The 21,078-nt window shown below is 44.0% G+C and overlaps 1 protein-coding gene across 3 annotated transcripts; it reads right to left on the minus strand.

The window, feature by feature from the left end:
* Nucleotides 1-1,959: 1,959 nt before the first annotated feature.
* LOC311064622 (exosomal polycystin-1-interacting protein-like) lies at nt 1,960-20,962 on the minus strand. Of its 3 annotated transcripts, XR_014602728.1 has the most exons (4): nt 20,872-20,962; nt 20,502-20,608; nt 6,090-11,902; nt 1,960-6,032 (listed from the first exon to the last, which is right to left on the minus strand). XR_014602728.1 is itself a non-coding variant. In XM_084084524.1 (3 exons), the coding sequence occupies exons 1-3, from the start codon at nt 20,933-20,935 to the stop codon at nt 10,988-10,990; spliced, it is 1,086 nt and encodes a 361-aa protein (XP_083940650.1). In that variant the 5' UTR covers nt 20,936-20,962; the 3' UTR covers nt 1,960-10,987. The 3 variants fall into 3 exon arrangements, 2 of the variants coding, with proteins under 2 accessions (XP_083940650.1, XP_083940651.1); XM_084084524.1 differs by having other exon boundaries at nt 1,960-11,902; XM_084084525.1 differs by lacking the exon at nt 20,502-20,608 and having other exon boundaries at nt 1,960-11,902; nt 20,872-20,948.
* Between the last annotated feature and the right edge of the window lie 116 nt (nt 20,963-21,078).

The following is a 21,078-nucleotide window of genomic DNA, read 5'->3' on the forward strand; positions in this document are numbered from 1 at the left end:
GAGCGGTGTTACTCATTATTACATAATATGTGTTTACCATAGAGTATTGTGTGTTACACTGAAATCCGTGCCCTATAATATCAGTGGTTCTCAACCTCTGGAAAAGGCTGAGAACCCCCAAAAAATGTGTTTCCGAGTAGATAACGGCTGATGATAATCAGTATTATTCATTAACCTTATTTCTGGAAGATGAGGACACTTATGATATTGTTATTGACTATTATAAATATATTTTGTTCTAAATAGTTCTGTTTGACAAAGTAGACGTAGCTAATGTTCTGGCCAGGCTACCCGTTTGATTACAAACATTTTAAATGGTCTATAGAAATGATTTAATAGTAGTCAAAAGTAAATAAAGCCTTCCAAACACAGAGATTTAGACAGGACTTTCTACCTGACCTGTGTTTACCTCTCTATTCTATTTTATTTTATTCTTTATTATTGTTATCTACTGTTGACTTTGAGGAAGCTTTAAGTATAAAATTAGAATTTCACTGCCTTTAATGGGCTACCAACTGTATTGTTCTGTGTTTGCGAAATGTGACAATGAACGCCTTGAACTTGAACCTAGCGTCACATAAATCAATAGGTCACCAATTCCGGTGTAACGCTTAATACGTTTTTTTTTTTTCCTTCACTTTGGGTGTAGTATTCCCCTTCGCCACAAGAGGTCAGTGAAATATGCAAAATGTGGGATCTATATAAAGCATTTCCCATTTCCTAAGAGTCTGTGGTTCTATTCAGCCAAGCCATAAAGTAATGAGGATTACTCAATGTCTGACTAAAGGAACCACAGATTTAGTCACTGTGAAACTAAGGTGCCTTAGGATATGATGTCTGAATTTTCTATTTTTAATCTATACAGTATTGTACTAACCACTTAAACCCTGTAGCTATACTTAGTTGACCAGAGTTTCCCAAAACTCTATACAAGGATCCCTCATGTTTTCACTCTATCTCTGCTCAAAATATCAGATCTACAAGCTCACGACGCGCCGTCGATGAATGTTCAACCCAGAATAGGGACGCTAGGGTTCAAGTGGTTTTAATAATGTCCCTTTGTTGATAGTTGAATGTGAATGTTTGGTTATGAACAGAGCCGTGTTTTTTAAACAGTAGCCGGGAGATGACAGGATCATGAACAAAGATAACATTCAGCAGGATAATATTGTCTTATTTATTATCTTGGGCCCTTATTTCCATGTCAAATTTGGCCCCCAGTGTAAAGCCAGATAATAGCTTTGGCCTGTTTGAAAGGAGACGTCAACACTGTAGTTTAATATCATTTCTGGCTCTTAATTTAATGTGCAACTTCTGCCACATTGTATGATGTAACTGTTCCGGCCCTTGCACAGCAAAATCCCTCAGTGTTACTTTAACTCTGAGACCTGTAAGGGTCCATTTGGTTCCATTTGTAGTCTACTCTCTCAGAGTTACAAATCAATAAATTGCCATCTACGACCTCCAGGGTCAAGTTATTATCAAAAGGTAACTGTTACAGATTACAGATTACATGTGAATGTGTGTTTGGGGGACAGGCCATTTATTCAGTGATATTCTCTCGTAACATTTAAAATATTATACTACAAGTAATCAGATAATCAGATTACATTTAAAAGTATAATGCGTGTTGAAGTAAATTTATGTTGTGCTATTATTATTTGATTAAGTTTAGTTTGGTGATGTCATGCTATGTTTTTTGTTATGTTATGTTATGCTATGTTTTGTTATGTTATGTTAGATAATTATCTTACCGGTAAGTAATACTGTTTGCCTGAAATGTCCAGATGCACTATACGTGAGCATAATGTATAATTATTAACGATGCCTAAATTGTAAATTGTCCTGTATTAATGATTATTAGTTTCAATGTTGTGTTGCAGTGTTACACCACATGTTTATGATTTATGTTCTGCCCATATAAATGACATCACACTCATTTCAAACATTAAAACAATTTTCATTTTATTTTAATTAGGCACTGTTACAGAATATACAGCAGCAATCATTTTGTGGACAAACACATCGTCCACACGTCAGCCTCATGATAAAGAAACAAGCTTCCCATTTTCATTAAAAATCTGCAATGACAAACCAAATTATATACAAATTAATCCTATCAAAACCATGTCCAAATCCACATTCTTTTCATTAAACGTCATAAGATTCAGTGATGACTCATCAAACATGTCGTACATAGAATGTAAATAATTCTATTGTAATTTGTACACACACATCTTAAGGCGCACAGCCCCGGGTTATGGACATTAATAACAAACTGGTACCTTTTTTCTTTGACTTTTGAATCATTACATTCCCTGAAGCAAGTAGGTAAGGTGCTATAGTCTAGTTTCAAAAACCATCAAAAGAAATAAAACAAATGAAAGCTTAGGTGTGTGTGTGTGTGTGTGTGTGTGTGTGTGTGTGTGTGTGTGTGTGTGTGTGTGTGTGTGCGCGCGCGCGCGTGCGTGCGTGCATGAGCACACGCACGCGCGTCCATGCATGTGTGCGTGTGCGTGTGTATATGTGATGTCAGGAGCCAAACAGCCAATGACCTCATTTCGCTGGTTTGATGGCGGAATGTTCCAGAGGTTTTAAGAGCGTGAGCTGTAAGCTGACTGGAGGCTTGTAACAAATGTGCGGAGTCTGTCTGAACATCCTGTCTGAAAACCATTACACACAGTCCAGCACGCTGCTCACCAGCACACCAGATGGCAGGAACTAATGGGACACTTCTGGCTACACAACTCTCCACTAAGTTACCATATACAGCCATTATGGACGAACAGTCAATATAGAACAGTGGTTCCCAAACCGCTTTTTACTATTAATAGGGTATCAGTTATTAATCATAATATATTTTTGTAAGATTGGGTCCAGGGGAGACTTCTGGATCTCAAGCTAAAAATGTTTGGGAACCATGCTATAGAAGACATGCTTAACCTTTTATCAATTTAAATCTAGCCCTTATCTTTTTATTGTTTTAGTTTTCCTTAATAAAGTTGGTTCCTTGCTTTTCTTTTATGTAAAGCGCTGTATACATCTGAGCTATTATTATTATTATTATCATTATTATTGTAATTATTATTATTATAGTAGAGGCCCTCAAATAAGACATGGCTTACTGTTGAATAAATAATGATGGTCGTGTATGATATCATCACTGTCGAATGGAAACCTTATTTGTCCACAAGTTTAGTATCAAGCTCTTATTAAAAGTTTCATTGGTTCAATATTTATAACCCACAGACAGACTTAACCACTTTCCACTTCCTGGTGGAGTCCCTGTTTTGGGCATATTCATAGCAGATCTACAAGTTCATAACTTGCATGCATACATCGGCTATTTGTTTTATTTGTCGTGCAAAGAAATAAATAGGGTTTAAATGGTTAAGAAAATTACCCCCAACATCACCAACACCGTTTTCCCCCTACAAATCAAGCCCTGGGTGTCACCATGAGCACATGACGGCAGAACAACTGCAGCTTTCACTAAACTGGAAATAAAATAATAAGGTAGGAGGGGATGAAACACGTCGTTTGCACATACACTACTGTACAAAGACACACCCAAGCATGCAAACCCTAACCCTGCACTGCGCGCGAACACACACGCGCGCACACGCACGCACGTACGCACGCACACACGCACGCACGCACGCACGCACGCACACACACACACACACACACACACACACACACACACACACACACACACACACACACACACACACACACACACACACACACACAGTGTAGAAGTGTTGGCTGAAGACATGTTTGTGAGAGAAGTCTTAACAATCTCTCTTTCTCTTTCTTTCTCTCAGGAAATGAGCTGGAACCAGAAAGAAAGAGGGGGGGGGGGGCAGTCGGAGTGTAGGACAGAGATGGACAGAAAAAAAGGAGAGAGGGTTCGTGTGCTGCAGGGTCATGACCTCTCAGTGGTTTTAACGACTCTTCACACCCTGTTTTCTGATCTCCAGTTCCCCTCTGGGTGCAACTTAACCACTTAGGCCCGAGTTGGGTCTGTACTTGGACTGCTTTTTTCCCATCTACACCAAATCTCTTCACCAAAAATAGCCAATCTACAAGTTCACAACAAAACAAAACAAACAGTCGCAACTGTAGATCGGCTGTTTTCGGCGAACCACATAAGAAATGTGCATTACGTTCACCCATTCACAGCAGAGGAAACAATGCAAGGCACCAACCTGCTTATCGGGAGCAGTTAGGGGTTCAGTGTCCACTTTGACACTAACACAGGGGGAGTTAAGGAGGATTGAACCAGGAACCTACCGATTCCCAAGTCGGCCGCTCTATCTCGTGAGCCACTGCCGCCCCAATATCCTCAATATCACAAAAGATAACAGTGATGGAAACATTAACAAATAAATGAAAATATTGAACTGAAATGGAGCTGTTTGCATTGGGTCAGGCTTACTGTGATTAAGAATAATCAGGTGGAGGTGTTTACATGACTTGTTGCCTTAATCAGAGTACGAACCAATTATAACGGTATTATATGAAATTCAAATGGAAGTTCTCTCTGCTGCATATTTTCTTGGCAGGGAGGGAGGTTTCAGGGGTAATCAAGAATCAAGAGGGTTTCATTATTTGTCACTACTCCTACAGGCACAAGAAGCAAAATGTGGATCACTTTTAGTGCTTCATCCAGCTGATGGCTGCTTAGATGGCTCAGATTAGCGCAAGGGTGTCTCGTTCTGGGGCACTTCAGCACATAGACTTGGCAAGCCGAGGGTCTAACCCAGTGTTTCTCAAAGTGGGGTCCGGGGACCCCTAGGGGTCCTTGATAGGGTTCCAGATGGTCCTCAGCAAAAGTAGTTGATACAGCATCACAATAATGTTAATCACTTTATCCATTTATATGTTGGCTATTCAAAAATAGCAGATCTACAAGCTTGTACATCTGCTATTTTTGTATTTAAAAAAAAAAGTCGAATCCAAGATCTGATCAGTCAACAGAACCTCTGCTCTGTAGTTCTGATCCAACACAACATCTAATCCAAGTTATCCAACTGTTATTGATCAGTCAACAGAACCTCTGCTCTGTAGTTCTGATCCAACACAACCTCTAATCCAACTGTTACTAGTAATCCAAGTTATCCAACTGTTATTGATCAGTCTACAGAAACTCTTCTCTGTAGTTCTGATCCAACACAACCTCTAATCCAGTGATTCTCAACGTGAGGTTCGGGGACCCCCAGGGCTCCTTGAGGGGGTTCCAGGAGGAGGTCCCCAGCTATATGATTGACAGGAACCAAAATGGATCCTTACAGGTCTGCAACTCTGAGAGTGTACAAATGGAACCATATGGACCAGTTTAGTTCCACTCTCAGGGTTATGGGGATCCTTGAAATTAAAAAGTTTGAGAACCAAGCACTACTCTGATCCAACAGAACCTGTCCTCTGTGGTTCTGACCCAGCAGAACCTCTAGTCCAGTGGTTCTGATCCAGGAGGGCTGAGATTTACAGGCGGCTCAGAGAGGGACCCTCACGCCGGGCCCCCGTTGATCTACTGTAAACCTGCATGCTGCCTCAAAACAACATGTTTTATTAGTACATCTGCACTCAATAAGACAGGGAGAACACAGCGCACACACACACACACACACACACACGCGCGCGCACACGCACGCACGCACGCACGCACGCACGCACGCACGCACGCACGCACGCACGCACGCACGCACGCACGCACACACACACACACACACACACACACACACACACACACACACACACACACACACACACACACACACACACACACACACACTCAGAAAGAGAAAGAGATAGTAGGAAGAGAGAGAGCGAGAGAGAGAGCAAGAGAGAGAGCGAGAGAGAGAGAGAATGCAGGCAGCAGCTGTACTCCAGAAACATCTCAGACCCGCTGAGCCGTCTGCCTGTCTCTCTGATCCAAACGCATGTCTGTCTGTCTGTCTGTCTGTCTACTCTGTCTGTCTGGTGTCTGACTGTCTGTCCATCACACCGCCTCCCGAGTGTTCCTTTAACTCAGAGAGTACCGAACCAAATGGACCCGACAGGGGTCCATTTGGTTCCATTTGTACACTCTCTGAGTTACAAATAGACACTGTGGATTTTACCGTGTACTTTCTGTTTGCCAACGACCAGTGTGTTAGACTGGCAGGGACGTTACTTCACTACGACTCACTTGAAAATATTCTGTGTAAAGCAGTTATAGACGGTTTTGTCCCAAAACTCTCACGTTGCTATGGGGATGAGCCAAATATTATCTTCTAGTTAGCACAGGCTAACCGCAGTACGTAGCAGCTATCATCAACCAGTTTAGTAAGCTAGCAGTGTGAAAAGGATCGTGGAGATACGTATAATAAGCTCACAAGATCATTTCTCCCAATACTTTTTTTTGTGTGTGTGGACATTATAGACAGCTGACCAACAAGCCTTTTTTCCTTTATCACATGACTGGGGTGGAACATTTACTGCTATTGTTGTCAGTTTGAAGCTGTCAATAGGGCTGTATTTGTTATTGTAGTCATTTAACTGACTTGATACTTTGATAAGACACAAGGAAGAGGACAGACAAACTGAACCTGTGGCATTTTGGCATCAGGTCAGTCTCTCAGACCAACTCTTAAAGGCCTTTTTACGCACCTTGACAAACAATCCATACAAAAAAATGTAAATACTCGCCAGCGAATATTTCACACCAAAACACATGTTCTGTGTGTACTAGTTACGAACAACCCTTGAAAATATTTCGGCCAAATAAATCGCACACAAAAACAAAACGGCCACAATACGTAAGACTGATTTATGCATTTTGTCGTATGACATAGGATAAATTCAGCATTACTCCCACAATGTCCATATTTTAATGACTTGAACCCTACAATTTAACGGGGTCCTCCAGGGCTCTGGGTCTGCTACTTTTTCCCCTGCACCAAATCTCTTCACTGAATGTTCGCCCCATAATAGGGATGTGGTTAGGCGTGTAACAGTTTGTATTTTTTCCTTTCTGTGTGTGTGTGTGTGTGTGTGTGTGTGTGTGTGTGTGTGTGTGAAGCAGCTGTGATGCAGCTGTTAACCCCGCACACTGATCTCACCCCCCGCAACAAACACAACAAACAATGTCACTCATCCTTTCCCTTTAAAGCTACAATCCGTACATTTTCTGTCCGCTGTCTCCCTCTCCTGAGAGAGAGGTGTAATTGCAATGATGTCCGAACTACAATAAAGATGGCTCCGCATATACGGTAGTATCCAATCTGCTGCCCCATCTGTATAACTTTACAGACATTGCAGAAATACTACATATGGTATTGAGATAATCTACTATACAGATTGGTTAAAATAACATTTTAATCATTGAAATAAGTCCTTGATTGTAGCTTTAAATCTTGACAGCAGTGATGTTTTCATAATAGTCACTTTTCTAAAATAGCCACCTGAGACAGCAGTAGCTGTCAACGTGTTCATCTCTCACTTCATTCCAAACTAAATACTAGTCTTTAACCACTTAACCCCCTATATGCATAGTTGACCGGGGTCCCTCAGCGCTCTATACTCAATTCTCCAGTATTTCCCTCTACACCAAATCTCTTCACCAAAAACAGTCAATCTACAATCTGCTATTTTCACGGAATGTTCGTCCCAGAATAGGGATGCTAGGGTTAATGTGGTTAACATCTAAACAAGTGAGACAACTCTCAAATGATTCAGTGTAAAAACTGTTCTCTGTTCTGTACATCCATCCCATGTCTTCCACCTGAAGCCTAATTTCTACTCCATTTTACAAGGGCATTGCTTGATTTTTCAAAAAAAACAAAACGAAAAAAAAGAGAGGGCATTTTCCTACCCAATTCTCTTAATGTGGTTAACATACATTTTTTACTAAATTGATTCAAATGCAAAAAAAGCAGCGGCATGGATTCCCCCCACAGCCAACACCCGTCCAACCCTGACTGTCATATATAATGGACTGTGATTTGAGCTTCATCCAGTTGACCCCACCCTGCACTGACTGGCTACACTCCAGATCTCCTCTCTCTGTCTCTCTCTCGAGGTCATCTGCTGCAGTTTATCTGACAGCACTGCAGGTGCGTTGGAGATCACGCTGGCAGCCACAAACGCGGTCTGGAACATTCCCGTCCCGCTCTACGAGCAGTCGTGAGTTTGATGTCAAGATATCACTATAACAGGTAATAAATCATTGGATGGGATTTGTTTTCTCTCTCTCGCTCTCTGATATTTGGGGATATACTGTAGCTATCTGTATCCATTGCTGGTCGTTCAGACACAAGCATGAAGGGTTTGGTGTTTGAGACCTCCGGCACTGCTGGCTTTGAACGGCCACCATGACACCATGTGACTTGACAAGACACTGGACTTGGGACCCTAACCCAAAACCGTTACTTCTCAGGAAATGGAAAAAAGAACCTGTGTTCCAATGAATCCAATGTAGTTATTATTTAGTCACAAGCTCTTATTAATACATTTTTTGTTAAATATTTATAAAATCCACAGACAGACTTAACCATTTTCAACTCCCGATTTTGGGCATGTCATTATAGGCAAACATTTTCAAAATCGATGTGATTGTGATTTATGTCTGTGATTTCTGCCTGACAGCGACGATATCTTTTTAAGCATTTGCCACAAAAGCACATTGAGTTTCCCTGTGTATGGAATGTGCAATGTGAATAAGATTTAACGACGTGGCTTCCTGCTACAGTATATGCAATGAGTGGTGCATGCATGCACAATTACAGTGCATTCCAGTAGTGTTTGGTATATCCAAGTTGTCTGTGAAGAGATACTGTCATTACGTAATACCGCAGTGGTGGACAGTAACAAAGTACATTTACTTGAATACTGTACTACTTTTGCCGTACAAAAATAAAATGTACTTCGTAATTTGTACTTTTGAATACTTGAGTATTTACTTGAGTATATACTTTGTCCACCACTGTGTTTTCGATATCCAAGTTGTCTGTGAAGATATACTGTCATTACATAATACCATATCCTGTTCTCCATAGGATTTATTGGCACTTATCCAGGTTCTTAGAAAGCTGGACATCTTATAGCTTGTTAACATCACTGCTTTCTTTGTGAGTTCTGTTGCTACGGAAACAACGACAACAGCCTGTTCATATGTAGCCTTATACCAAAACATAGCCTTATACTAGTCGCTGTTGGGTGGAAACCATGTATGTCCAAAACAGTTGCTTTTCAGGAAAAGGAAAAAAGGACCTGTTCTCCAATAGATCAAATGTAGTTATTATTTAGTCACAAGCTCTTGTTAATACTTTACATTGGTTCAATATTTCTAAACCCCACAGTCAGACTAAAGAACTTTCACTTTAATATTATTATTTTCTGAAATGGCGTGTTGTGAGCTAGTAGATCTGCTATTTTCTCTACTTTTGTGTGACATAGTTGTATGATGAAGTAGGGCATTCATTTATGAAAACCCTAAAAAAGTTGAAATATGGAGATACAAGGTTTGTGCCAGACAGTGACAATATCTGGAATATTTTGTACATGTAAACACACTCACTGCATGTGATCTCCAACAGGTGTCTGTAGTTGTGTGTGTAGCCGCAGTAGCAGGTTAACCACATAAACCCTATACTGTAGTTACTTGACCGGGGTCCCCCATTGACCTATACCAGGCCCATTTCCTTTTTCCCTCTACGCCAAATCTCTCCGTTCCAGAATAGGGACGCAAAGGTTTATTTAACACAAGATCAGCCATGGTTGTCATACCATAACTGACACCCGAGATCTTAAAAATGTAAATCTCTGTAGACCTGTCGAACCCACTATTTGTAGATGTGCTATGTTACCAATGTTGGACTTTCCAAGTAATTCCTCTGATGTACGGTACAACAATGTGGCAACAACCATGCTGAGAGCAGGCTACTGCTTTGCTGCGGTCACACAAGTGCCGACAAAAGCTACAAAATGCCAAACTTGGCCAGCTTCATTGCTGCCGAGTCGCTGTTGAAGTGCTGCTCAAGCCACACTGCGCAAATGGAAGGGGTTAGATAACACAGAGAGCTAGTTAGTTCGTTTTTCTTCCATTTACGGAACAGAGCAAGACTTTTGGGTAGAGAGAAGGGGAGTGGAAATGCTGAAACAAAAACATATTATTGACTGATGGTTCACTGCGTCAGTGGAGCGCTGAAAAAAGTTGAGTCCAGCTCAACTTTGAATTGTGGTTCGTCATACCAATATGCAGCGACGTGTTGGGTAGCTTTATGCCGCTGGCTTCCACTGAAAATGACTTAGCCTGTTGCTTTGCATACACACAACACAGCATCATTTTCTTAGTTGACGGTGTGTCTGTCTGAGAAAACATCAAATTCTCTTTGAAACGTTGCATTCAAAGCCACAGGCAGGTGAATACAACATGTGTCACTTCTTATTCCCTTCGATGCGATGCACGCTGACATCCAGAAGTCACAGAGAACGGCTTAAAGTGTAATTCCAAGCAAAAAACATCACATGAATTATTTCCTTATTTCCTTTCCTCCACAAGAGCAGCGTTTGCAGCTGTAGAAAAAGGAAGAGGAAATATTGATCCATTGCATGTTTACATTTGAATAATTAAGTGGATGCTCTCATCCAGAGAGACTCGCTGCAACCACTAAAATCACCAATGTTCCCTTGTAGTGACAAGCATCACTTTTAGTTGATGGTGAGAAAGATCACTGCTAGGATCCAGATCCAACCAATTCCTTCCCTCCTGTGTCTTCCCAACGTTTCAGCATTCTCATCGAGACAAAGACCCAAAGGTGAGCAGACGTCTCTCCTTTTCGGAGGACACATGCACACAACGTGCCCTCAATAGAGATGTCTTCGATAAGCCTGATTAATACTTCATTACATGATGATCGAAAATGGCCTCTCTAACGATGGCGTCGTGAGATCCCATCGTGATCTTGTGTAGGTCGACAATTTTCGGAGCATAAATTAGGCTTTAGTAGACAAAGGTGAGTAGTGAGTTGAGCTGAGGGTCCCCGGGACTCGAGTGTCCATCCTGGGGGGTGGAGGAGGAGGGCACGGGGAGGGCGAGGGGCAGGTCGGGGAACTCCTGTGACAGGTTTGAAACGGGCGGCCCCACCACGCTGTAGGCCTTTAGGGTGGAGAGGCCGTTCAACACGGCGACATCCAGGAATGTCACGTGAAGGATGAAGGCCGAGGATGATGACGATGATGACGACGACGGGGGATCGGGGGAGGGGAGGGGGTCAGTGTCCAAGGAGTTCAAAGAGAGGCTCCCTCCCTCTGTCGCCGCCCCCACCGCGGGGTCTAGGTTGAGCTCCTGGTAGGGGTGTGGTGCCCCCGGCGCCGTGCTGTGGATGGTTAGAGTCCTTAGTCCAAACAGAGTCAGGTACTGGCTGGCCACCGGGGTCCCTCCGCAGAGAGCCAGCCGCAGGTGTCCCACGGTGCTACTGTTCAGCAGCTCGCCGAGCACCCACGGCTCTCGCAGCCACACCGTCAGCCCGCCGGGCTCCCTGAGGCCGGCGGAGGGCAGCGCGGAGCGCAGCACTGTGCGGCAGCTGCACAGCAGGTTGGCCAGAGGCTCGTTGCAGTCGCTGACGGGGGCGGAACAAGTGCAGTTGCGCAGGCTGGTCCCGTGGACGCCGGTGGCGAAGAGGAGCGTGGTATTGGCCGGCCGGGAGAGGGAGGAGGGCGAGGAGGCAGAGGCGAAGGCGGAGCTGGACGGGGGAGTGGTGTCTGTCGCCATTGTCGTCGGGGCGACGGGGGACGGGAGGAAGGACAGCCACAGTAAGCACGGTAACAGGGCAGAGGGGATCCTGTTTAAATACATACTCCAAATGGTGACCAGTCGGACTACATCTTCACCCAGCGACTGAACACGCGACCGCACCTGAAACACAAATAACAAATGGTAAATAAATGGTGCATTTGTACAGTAGCACAATCTGGATGCATTAGATTCATCCATTCACACACATTCACACACCGACAGCAGAGGAGAACATGCAAGGCGCCAACCTGCATATCAGGACAGGAGCAATTAGGGCTGTGTCTCTCAAGCTTTTTATCATTTTATCCTTTTGACAGATATGTCGCTATACAAATATATGTTTAAGTAAGTATATTATGCGTATTTGTAAATACAAGATACCACTCAAGTGTCTTACTACTCAAGGACTCTTCAACATGCATGCAGCCAGGAGGAGCTGGAAATAAGGTCTTATTTTGGCCAAAAGAGGCCTCGGTCTTCTCTCAGCTCTTTCAGCTACCTTCTTTTGGACGTTGGTCTGTCCACTCAGTGAAGTTTTGGCCTTCTATGAGTCACTCCTAAACATCCAAAGAGTATCCGTCCAATGATCTCTTCTTGTCCATCTATCACAGACACACCCTGTTCTAGAAATAACATCGTACTATTGACAGTACAAATACCAAGCATCGTGATTTGGTATTTGTGATATCACAGCTTGATATGACACCGCTACCTGTGTCAGATGAGATCTGAACTCAGGAATGATTTATCTGTCTTGCTGCACTTTCACATACTGTCCTCTATGACTCACTTCTCTACTTTCATTTTCTGTAAGTTCGGTCTTTACACTCATTGACACACTTCCGCTCTTCCTTCCCCGGCCCTCACACACATTCACACATGTAGTAGAATACAGAGAGAGAGAGAATGGTGACTCTCTCTCTCTCTTCTCTCTTGCAAGGACTGGTGTCGGCCTGCCTTAAGTCTAATTCATACTTTGTCGCACGATGGTGCATAAAACTATCAGCCCTATAGAATAAGCTATTTTTGACGCGCGACCAGGGTTGCATTGTTCATGGGACAGCCTTGCATGCCGTGCAGGAACCTATTTGACCAGGAGCACGCGCAGGCACACGCATAGATTTAAAACAACTTTAAATTCACATCTCAACAAAGTTTGCAAAGGCTCCCGACTCACACCAGGTGGATTAACATAGGAATGAGCCTAGATGCACATCAATTGTCCATTGTGTGACCTGTAGTGTAGGTGTTAAGCGAAGTGCATGTCACATCATTAAAATAGAGTGCAACCACGTTCCAATTCAGCATCGCAACACTGTGCGCGACCGTCATGCGATGAAGTATGAATCGAGCTTCACACTGAATTCACACCAGCAGCGGTATTTAGCTTCCGCAAGGAGCGACCGTCACTTTACCCACTGTGGCAGGATGCCGAGCCAGCAAAGGTTGATGTTTCAACTTCAAGTTCAACGTTGTGTTTCAAGACTACGTGAGATGGACAGAAACGGACTACTGCATGTAAGTAGCGTAGATTGATAACGTTTTAAACTAGCAGTTGTAGATGTGAAATTAATCAAGATTGAGCAACTATTTCTTACCTAAAATGTATAGACTGTTTACAAACAATCTGCCAGGGACAACTTCGGACAAGCCTCGATTGTCTGTACTTGTCCTCTCTGTCAGTGAGCCCTCCTACTGGGCACAGCTGCTCGCTTTGATCTGTTCAGAGCAGCAGAACTCTCACTGGACCACAAACTGGCTTATTTAGGAGCATGTCATAGGAGCTATGGCCAGGCTCAAGCCCTGGTGGTGTGAATTCAGCGCTAGGGTTGAGCACGCCTATTACAAAACAGTGCACAGTGTCTTGAAGTGTGGGAATGGTTTTGTGTACGGTGGGGGATACAAGAGATCTTATTTTCTTTTTCATTTTGACAGTAGACTACTGTTTTAATGTTTAATGTCTTGCATTTTGTTTTCTTATGTTGTATTTTTTTCTGTACATGTTCCTTGCTTATTTTCAGGTGCATCCCCCCCCCCCCCGCCCCGAATTGTTCCCTTTAGTAATTTATGTAATAAAGGAATCAAAAACATTCTCTCTCTCTCTGTGTCCTATGGTAACCTGTGTCTGATTTACATCTGTGTTTTTAAAGCGTTACAGCGACCAGCATGAGGCTGAAACCAGCACTGTGTTTCCAGTCCAGCCCACATCTCCTCCCTCTCTCTCTCTCTCTCTCTCTCTCTCTCTCTCTCTCTCTCTCTCTCTCTCCCTCTCTCCCTCCCACGTCATTCAGACCAATTTTGCTTCCCAGCTTTAACAGGGCCAGAGGTCCTTCCAGGCCCCGAGCTACTGCCGATGGCATACGGCTGTCCATAAAAGTGCCTGCGCTTTGGCTGGAGAGTGCGGTGAAAAAAAAGGGGAAAAAAAGAAAAGCCAGCGGCCGACCACATTAAAATCACTCAGGAAAAATAAAACAGTGGCGTCTTTCTTCTGTCGTTTAGGAGCGGAGGAGAAATGGGATGAATAAACCGCCTTGACTTCCAGAGTCAACATCTTACTTCTCTTTTTCATCTCTCTCTCTCTCTCTCTCTCTCTCTCTCTCTCTCTCTCTCTCTCTCTCTCTCTCTTTCTCTCTGTCTGTCTGTCTGTCTCTCTCTCGTTCTCTCAATCTCTCAATCTCTCTGTCTCTGTCTCTGTCTCTCTCTCTCGCGCGCGCTCGCTCTCTCTCTCTCTCTCTCTCTCTCTCTCTCTCTCTCTCTCTCTCTCACTCTCGCTCTCTTTCTCTCTCTCTCTCTCTCTCTCTCTCTCTCTCTCTCTCTCTCTCTCTCTCTCTCTCTCTCTCTCTCTCTTTACCCAATGTTTTGACTGGCAGGGTGGCAGGACAAAATGTACTGGGTTGTCTGAGAGCATGTCTGGAAACAAATCCACAGGGTGTTTTCTGGTGCCCATGATGGGGTTTATGAACGCCCCGGTGCCAGGCCAGCCTTCCTTGTGCTCAGCACAGCCGTGATGGCGCGCAGTCAAATCTGGATCGCTTAATGTTCGTCTGAAAGTGTCAAAATGAACCCAAGGGTTATACATTTACGCCCCCTCGGTTTTGACAGTGGACTGTGTGGAACTAAGAGGTAGATTCATGGTCTCCACATCAGCCTCTTTTTTACATTAGTCAGGATAACACCACGTCACCGGACTGGACGAGTGTCATTGTGTCACTAACCCTGACCCAGAATCAGTTTTCATTTCTTCGACTAAAACTACTGTATGACGAAAAATTATGAGATTTGTTTTTGTCGACTAAATAAGCTGTAGATTTAGTGGACTAGGATCTTATGATATTTAGTCAACTAAAACTAAAACATTTCAGGTGATTAAAATATGACTAGAACTAAATGGAATTGTATTCAAAAACTAAATCAGACATTTCTGTCAATATTAACACTGCCCAGAATCTTCCAGGACCAGAAACTTTCCAGAACCTGTGTTCTGTGATGTTTCCATTATAACCAGAACCACCCCTGAAGGAGGAGGTAATGCCACATCATTAAATACGTGGCACATTGTGAGCTTGTAGATCAGCAATATCTGCTATTTTAAATAAAATAAAAATGACAATAACAAGTTCTGAGTTCTGAATTCTCCCAGAACTCAGGGTTAGCACTACATCCTAGACTCTACTAGATTCTTAGAACCTTATCTGAAACCGAGTCGCAACAAAATGAAAACAAATCCAAAACCTGTTAAACACGTTTCATGGCACGGCACGGTTCGCTTTGATAGTTCTGGTAGTCGAAATGAGCCATTAGTGAGAGTACAAACTAAAGACACCAGTTCTAATCCCATCTGTCTCTACTTCAGGGTTGAGAACCTACGCTCACACTGGCAGCCCAAATCTGATTCTTGACCTATCCAGATTGGGATCAGATTTATTCTATCAAGTCTGCACAACAACAAAAAACACACATGAAAACAGATTTTTCGGAATCAGATTTGTACGACAGAGTATAACTGAAGCATTACTCACACCTACAGTAGGTTAATTACATGTCGTTACCACATCAAAGAAAGGAAGAAAGGTCGGCGATGTCTGAATGCACAAATCCAATCTGATCACTTGCAAAATAACAGTCAGCCCTGAAGATCAGTTCTTGCCTGCTGTCTGAACAAAGTGATCTTGTGTCCAAAAAGGTTGGCCGCCCCTGTACTGGTTTCTCCTTCTCATTCTTCAGTGTGCTTCTCCATTCAAGTATGAAGTCATGTTATACTGTAGAGCCTTTCATAAACACAAGGTCTGCTCCGTTTACAGTAGCACAGTGTTTATGTACACATCCGCCGGTACACACTCAAATCGGCGGCTCACCATTAGTCCCACGGCCCATTATTACAGGTTAAGCTTTAGGCTTAGTTATAAGGGTTAGGGTTAGGCCTAGGCTTATAGTTGTAAGGGTTAGGCTTGGGTTTGGGCTTAGTTATAAGGCTTAGGCTTAGGCTTAGTTATAAGGGTTAGGCTTAGGCCTAGTTATAAGGGTTAGGCTTAGGCTTAGTTATAAGGGTTAGTGCTAGACTTAGTTATAAGGCACGCCGTCTGACCAGTTGGACCAGTTGGACCCACAGATCCTCACTGCTCATTTCACTAGATGGTTACAAATGGATAAATGAACACTGACTGTGTATGACCTTTCAACCTGCTCTCGCCATCTCTCCTCACTCCATGTTGTGCGCTCTCTCTCTCTCTCTCTCTCTCTCTCTCTCTCTCTCTCTCTCTCTCTCTCTCTACTCATGATTTAATCATCCTTTCTCCAGCTGTTCAGGTCTCAGCCTTTCTCTCCCACACCCTATCATCCTGTTTATCCTCTTTACCGCTCTCCTTCACCCTCTCTCTCTCTCTCTCTCTCTCTCTCTCTCTCTCTTTCTTGCTTCTATTCTCATCTCTCTTCTCTGTCTCTCTATCGGCCTGTCTGTGTCATCTCTCTTTCCCTCTCTCAGTTTCCTTTTTGCTCCTTCAGTCTAATCCCTGAAACGGGCTCCAGCTGCAGAACCGGATGCTGGGAGAGAGAGAGAGAGAGAGAGAGAGAGAGAGAGAGAGAGAGAGAGAGAGAGAGAGAGAGAGAGAGAGAGGTGCAGTGCTAGACGTCTCCAGCCTGTTAAAGGAACAAGGCATTCCTCTGACATCATGTTCCACATGCAGCCGCAAGCACCCACCCTAATCCTCTCTCTCTCTCTCTCTCTCTCTCTCTCTCTCTCTCTCTCTCTCTCTCTCTCTCTCTCTCTCTCTCTCTCTCTCTCTCTCTCTCTCTCTCCTCTCTCTCTCTCTCTCTCCCTCTCTCTCTCTCTCTCTGTCTCACTTTCTCTCTCTATTGCTCAGCCTCATTCCCTCTCTTTCTCAACACTCCCTTTCTCTTTTCTTAAGCCCCTCTCATTTTGCAGTGCAATAAATCAACTGTAAATCATTTGGAATTTTCTCAATCAACAATATAAAATTCATGCATAATACAAAGAAATATTTGTTCCTTAGTAGACTAATGATTATGAGTAAAAAGTGTGCCTACAATTGCAAATTGCAGCTGTATCCTCTGTCTCTCTCCCTTTCTCTTATTCTTCAACAAAATGACATAATTGATCAATCAATCATTCACTCTCAGACATGAATTTCAACCTCATTTCAGCCACATTATTACAATTACAAAGTCAGCCTACTATCTCCTTAACATATATAAAGGATTAAATTGCTTATGTCTCAGCAAGAGCAAGAAGTGGCTTTACACATCTCCCTAAACAATCGATCAGATGACTGCAGTTGATTCAGAACACTGCTGCTTGAGTCCTTACTAGTGCCCAGAAAGTAGATCATATCACCCCTGTCTGTCTGTCAAAGAATTGATTTCAAAACACTGCTTTTGGTTTATAAAGCATTGTATGCTTTAGTACCAAAATACATGTCTGATCTTGTGCCACATCATGAACCATCCAGACCTCTCAGGTCGTCTGGGACAGGTCAGCTTTCTGAACCTGGAATCAGAGCTAAACGTGGAGAAGCACTGTTAAGGCTGAAAACGTTTTATTGAGTTTAATATAAACTAGACCATACCCGGTGAAAGGCGCAGGTGAAAGTAGTTTCAAAGTTGGGGTTAATGCACGTCCTGTCGCGCGGTTTCTCCCCCGCGCGCGTCCCGTCGTGGCTCCCCCCCCCCCCCTCCCCGTCATGGCTTCCCCCCCTCCTCCCCGTCGTGGCTTCCCGTCCTCCTCCCCCCCGTGGGTCGCGTACTCGCGTTGCGTCACCCCTCCCCACGGGCGTATATATATATATATATATCAGCACAGAGAATGGCCGAGAACAGACAGTTTATCAGGGATCGAAAGTGAGTGTGTACTGTGTAGTGCAGTGGTTCTCCAACGTTTTTATGTCAAGGACCCCCAAATTGACACTTGTTAGCCCGCGGACCCCCATTTGATAGATATGCCAGGGACCCCCATAAGAGACGTCTTTTTTTACGGCTCTAGCAGTGAATCTTAACCATTTTAATTTCAAGGACCCCCAGTTTGACATGCATTAGGGCTATGGACCCCCATGTAATGGCATTTCTATGTCTTGGACCCCAATTTATATAGTAAAGTCTATGTTTATTTAACTCTGAGAGTGTACAAATGGAACCAAATGGACCCCTTAGAGTCCATTTGGTTCCATTTGTACACTCTCAGAGTGACAGACCCATAAGGGTCCATTTGGTGCCTAATCTATCATTTAGCTGGGGACCCCCTGGAACTCTGGACCCCACTTTGAGAACCAATGGTGTATTCGTGTGTACACACACACGCACATCCCGTCGTGGAGGCACAGAACACAAACACCCGCGCATATAACAGGCGGAGCCGTCCCCCGTCGGGAGCGCGCACAAACACAGACACAGACACACACACACACACACCACGGTACATCCTCCCGTCGCGAACACACACACGGGCGTCGCGTGTGTGTGTATAAAGTACAAATAAAGTACATTGTGACACGTGGCTCCCTAACGTGCATGCGCACGTTCGTGTCCACGCATACACGGCCGCGGACCCAAGTTGCAATTGTGGTGCGATCAGATTCATCTCCCCCCCAACCCACACACACACAGCACGGAGAATGGCGTACACACACACACACACACACACACACACCACGGTACATCCATGCGGCCCGTGGCCTGTCGCAAACACACACGGGCGATCATCTCCCCCCCCCCAGCCCCCAGCCACACACACACCACGGAGGCACGATGCTACTCCCCCCCCGTCCTCGCAAACACACACACACACACACACACACACACACACACACACACACACACACACACACACACACACACGAAACACAGCAGAGTTTTTGACGCACACACGCTCACTTTTAGATCCAGTCCTATTTTAAAAGTCTGCGTATGGGGGATGCACGTATCCGCGCGCCTCGTGTAGCCGGTGTCTCCCGGTTTGGCTCCAATGGGAAACATGGCCACAGGCTGACTAAGTAAGCGATTTAAACGGGTAGTTTCGCTGGCGACCTAAAATATTATGCAGCCGACCAAACCTTAAACATCCGTGCGGTTTAGAATCTACCATTAGTTTTGGGATACGATGTATACAAAAGGGTAAACAGCGGAGCCTTGGCGGACGTTCGCCCGATCCTGGAAGAGAACGACATAGAACCGTTCTTTATGGAGCTAATGTGCATCGTGTGTGGGGGAAAAAATCTGGAGTGTTGACTTTAGTTTCCACAGTAGAGAGTGGGCGGGGTCTATGGTGTAGCGTCGGCGTCGGTGTTGCCATGTCCGCCGATTGTAAGCGCTTTAGGGCCAATGTTGGTGGTATAGGGTTCGTTTGGTTTGGCCTCGTTTTCATAGACCTTGCTGCTTGTTTCTCTCGCGAAACCTGGCACCAACCACGCATGCGCAGTTTGATCAAGAGACCACTCTACCACCAACCACCACCACCACCACCACCACCACCACCACCGTGAGCTTACTAGAATTATAATAGGATATATATATATTTTAAATACATTTTTACTTATTTATGTTTTATTATATTCAAAAGTCCTTTTATAATGTTTATTTTGCACTGTCTTGATGTCTTGACCACTTAAACCCCAGCATGCCTATTGTGGAAATAGCTATTGCAGAAAATAGACTCCGGTCAACCATACAGGTTTTAAGTGGTTAATGCTTAATGTTTTGTGTAAAGCACTTTGAATTGCTGATGAAATGTTTATGAAATTTGCTATACAAATAAATGTGCCTTGCCTTGCCTTACAGACAAATGATCGTTTTATGTGAAATGTGGCAACTTGTCTCGAGACCAGTGGCTTCTGATAGATTAAGAGAGACAGTTGAATGCAGGAGTAGATCAATGTATTGCAAATAGCAGAGTCAAGTGCATACTGTATTAGGAGAGGAGATGAGAGGAGAGGAGAGGAGAGGAGAGGAGTGGTGGGGTGGGGTGATGTGGGGCGAGGAGGGAGGAGGAGAGGAGGAGAGGCGAGGAGGAAAGTCATGCTTATTGCATGTTTCAAGTTTGTTCTAGCTATGTGTGATAATAAATAACACTCAATAACACTCAATAACACTCCTCAGAGAGGAGTGGAGAAGACACATGAATCAGACGCACAATAAGTAAATCATCTTAATAAGTAACATAACATAAGGTTCCATAATAAGGCTGACTGCAGTCAGCATAACTGTTACTTACAGGGAGGTTAGTGGTGTCTGTCAGGGAGGCATCATGCTGCTGCACTCTGTGTTCAGACACACTCACACTGCTTCCCGCACATCTGTCTGTAAGACCTGAACCTCTGGCTGAGAGAGAGAGAGAGAGAGAGAGAGAGAGAGAGAGAGAGAGAGAGAGAGAGAGAGAGAGAGAGACTATCAGAGAAAGACACAACGAGTAAGAGTGACAGAAAGAGAGACAGCGAGAGGGAGATAAGTTGAGAGAAACAGAGAGACAGAAATAAAGTGAGTGAAACGGAAAGAGAAAAATTGGTAGAATATGAGTACAGAGAGATGTACAGGGAGAAAGAGAGAGAAACACAAGAGAGAGAGAGAAAGATAAAATGACTTACTGTCTGTACAGTTCTCAGCTCTGACAGCATTAGAGACGCAAACCTCTGTCCATTTTCTACGCATGTTCCTCCATTTCTCTTCCTTCCTCCCTCCCTCTCTCTCACTCACTCTCTTTCTTTCTCATCTTTTCCCTCTCATTCCCTCTCTCCTCCTCTTCTGGCATGTGCCCCACATTTTTCCTCCCTCAAGTTAGTGATTTATAACAA

The sequence above is a fragment of the Gymnoscopelus microlampas genome, assembly GCF_963454915.1.
Source record: "Gymnoscopelus microlampas genome assembly, chromosome: 17".
NCBI classification, from domain to species: Eukaryota; Metazoa; Chordata; class Actinopteri; order Myctophiformes; family Myctophidae; genus Gymnoscopelus; species Gymnoscopelus microlampas.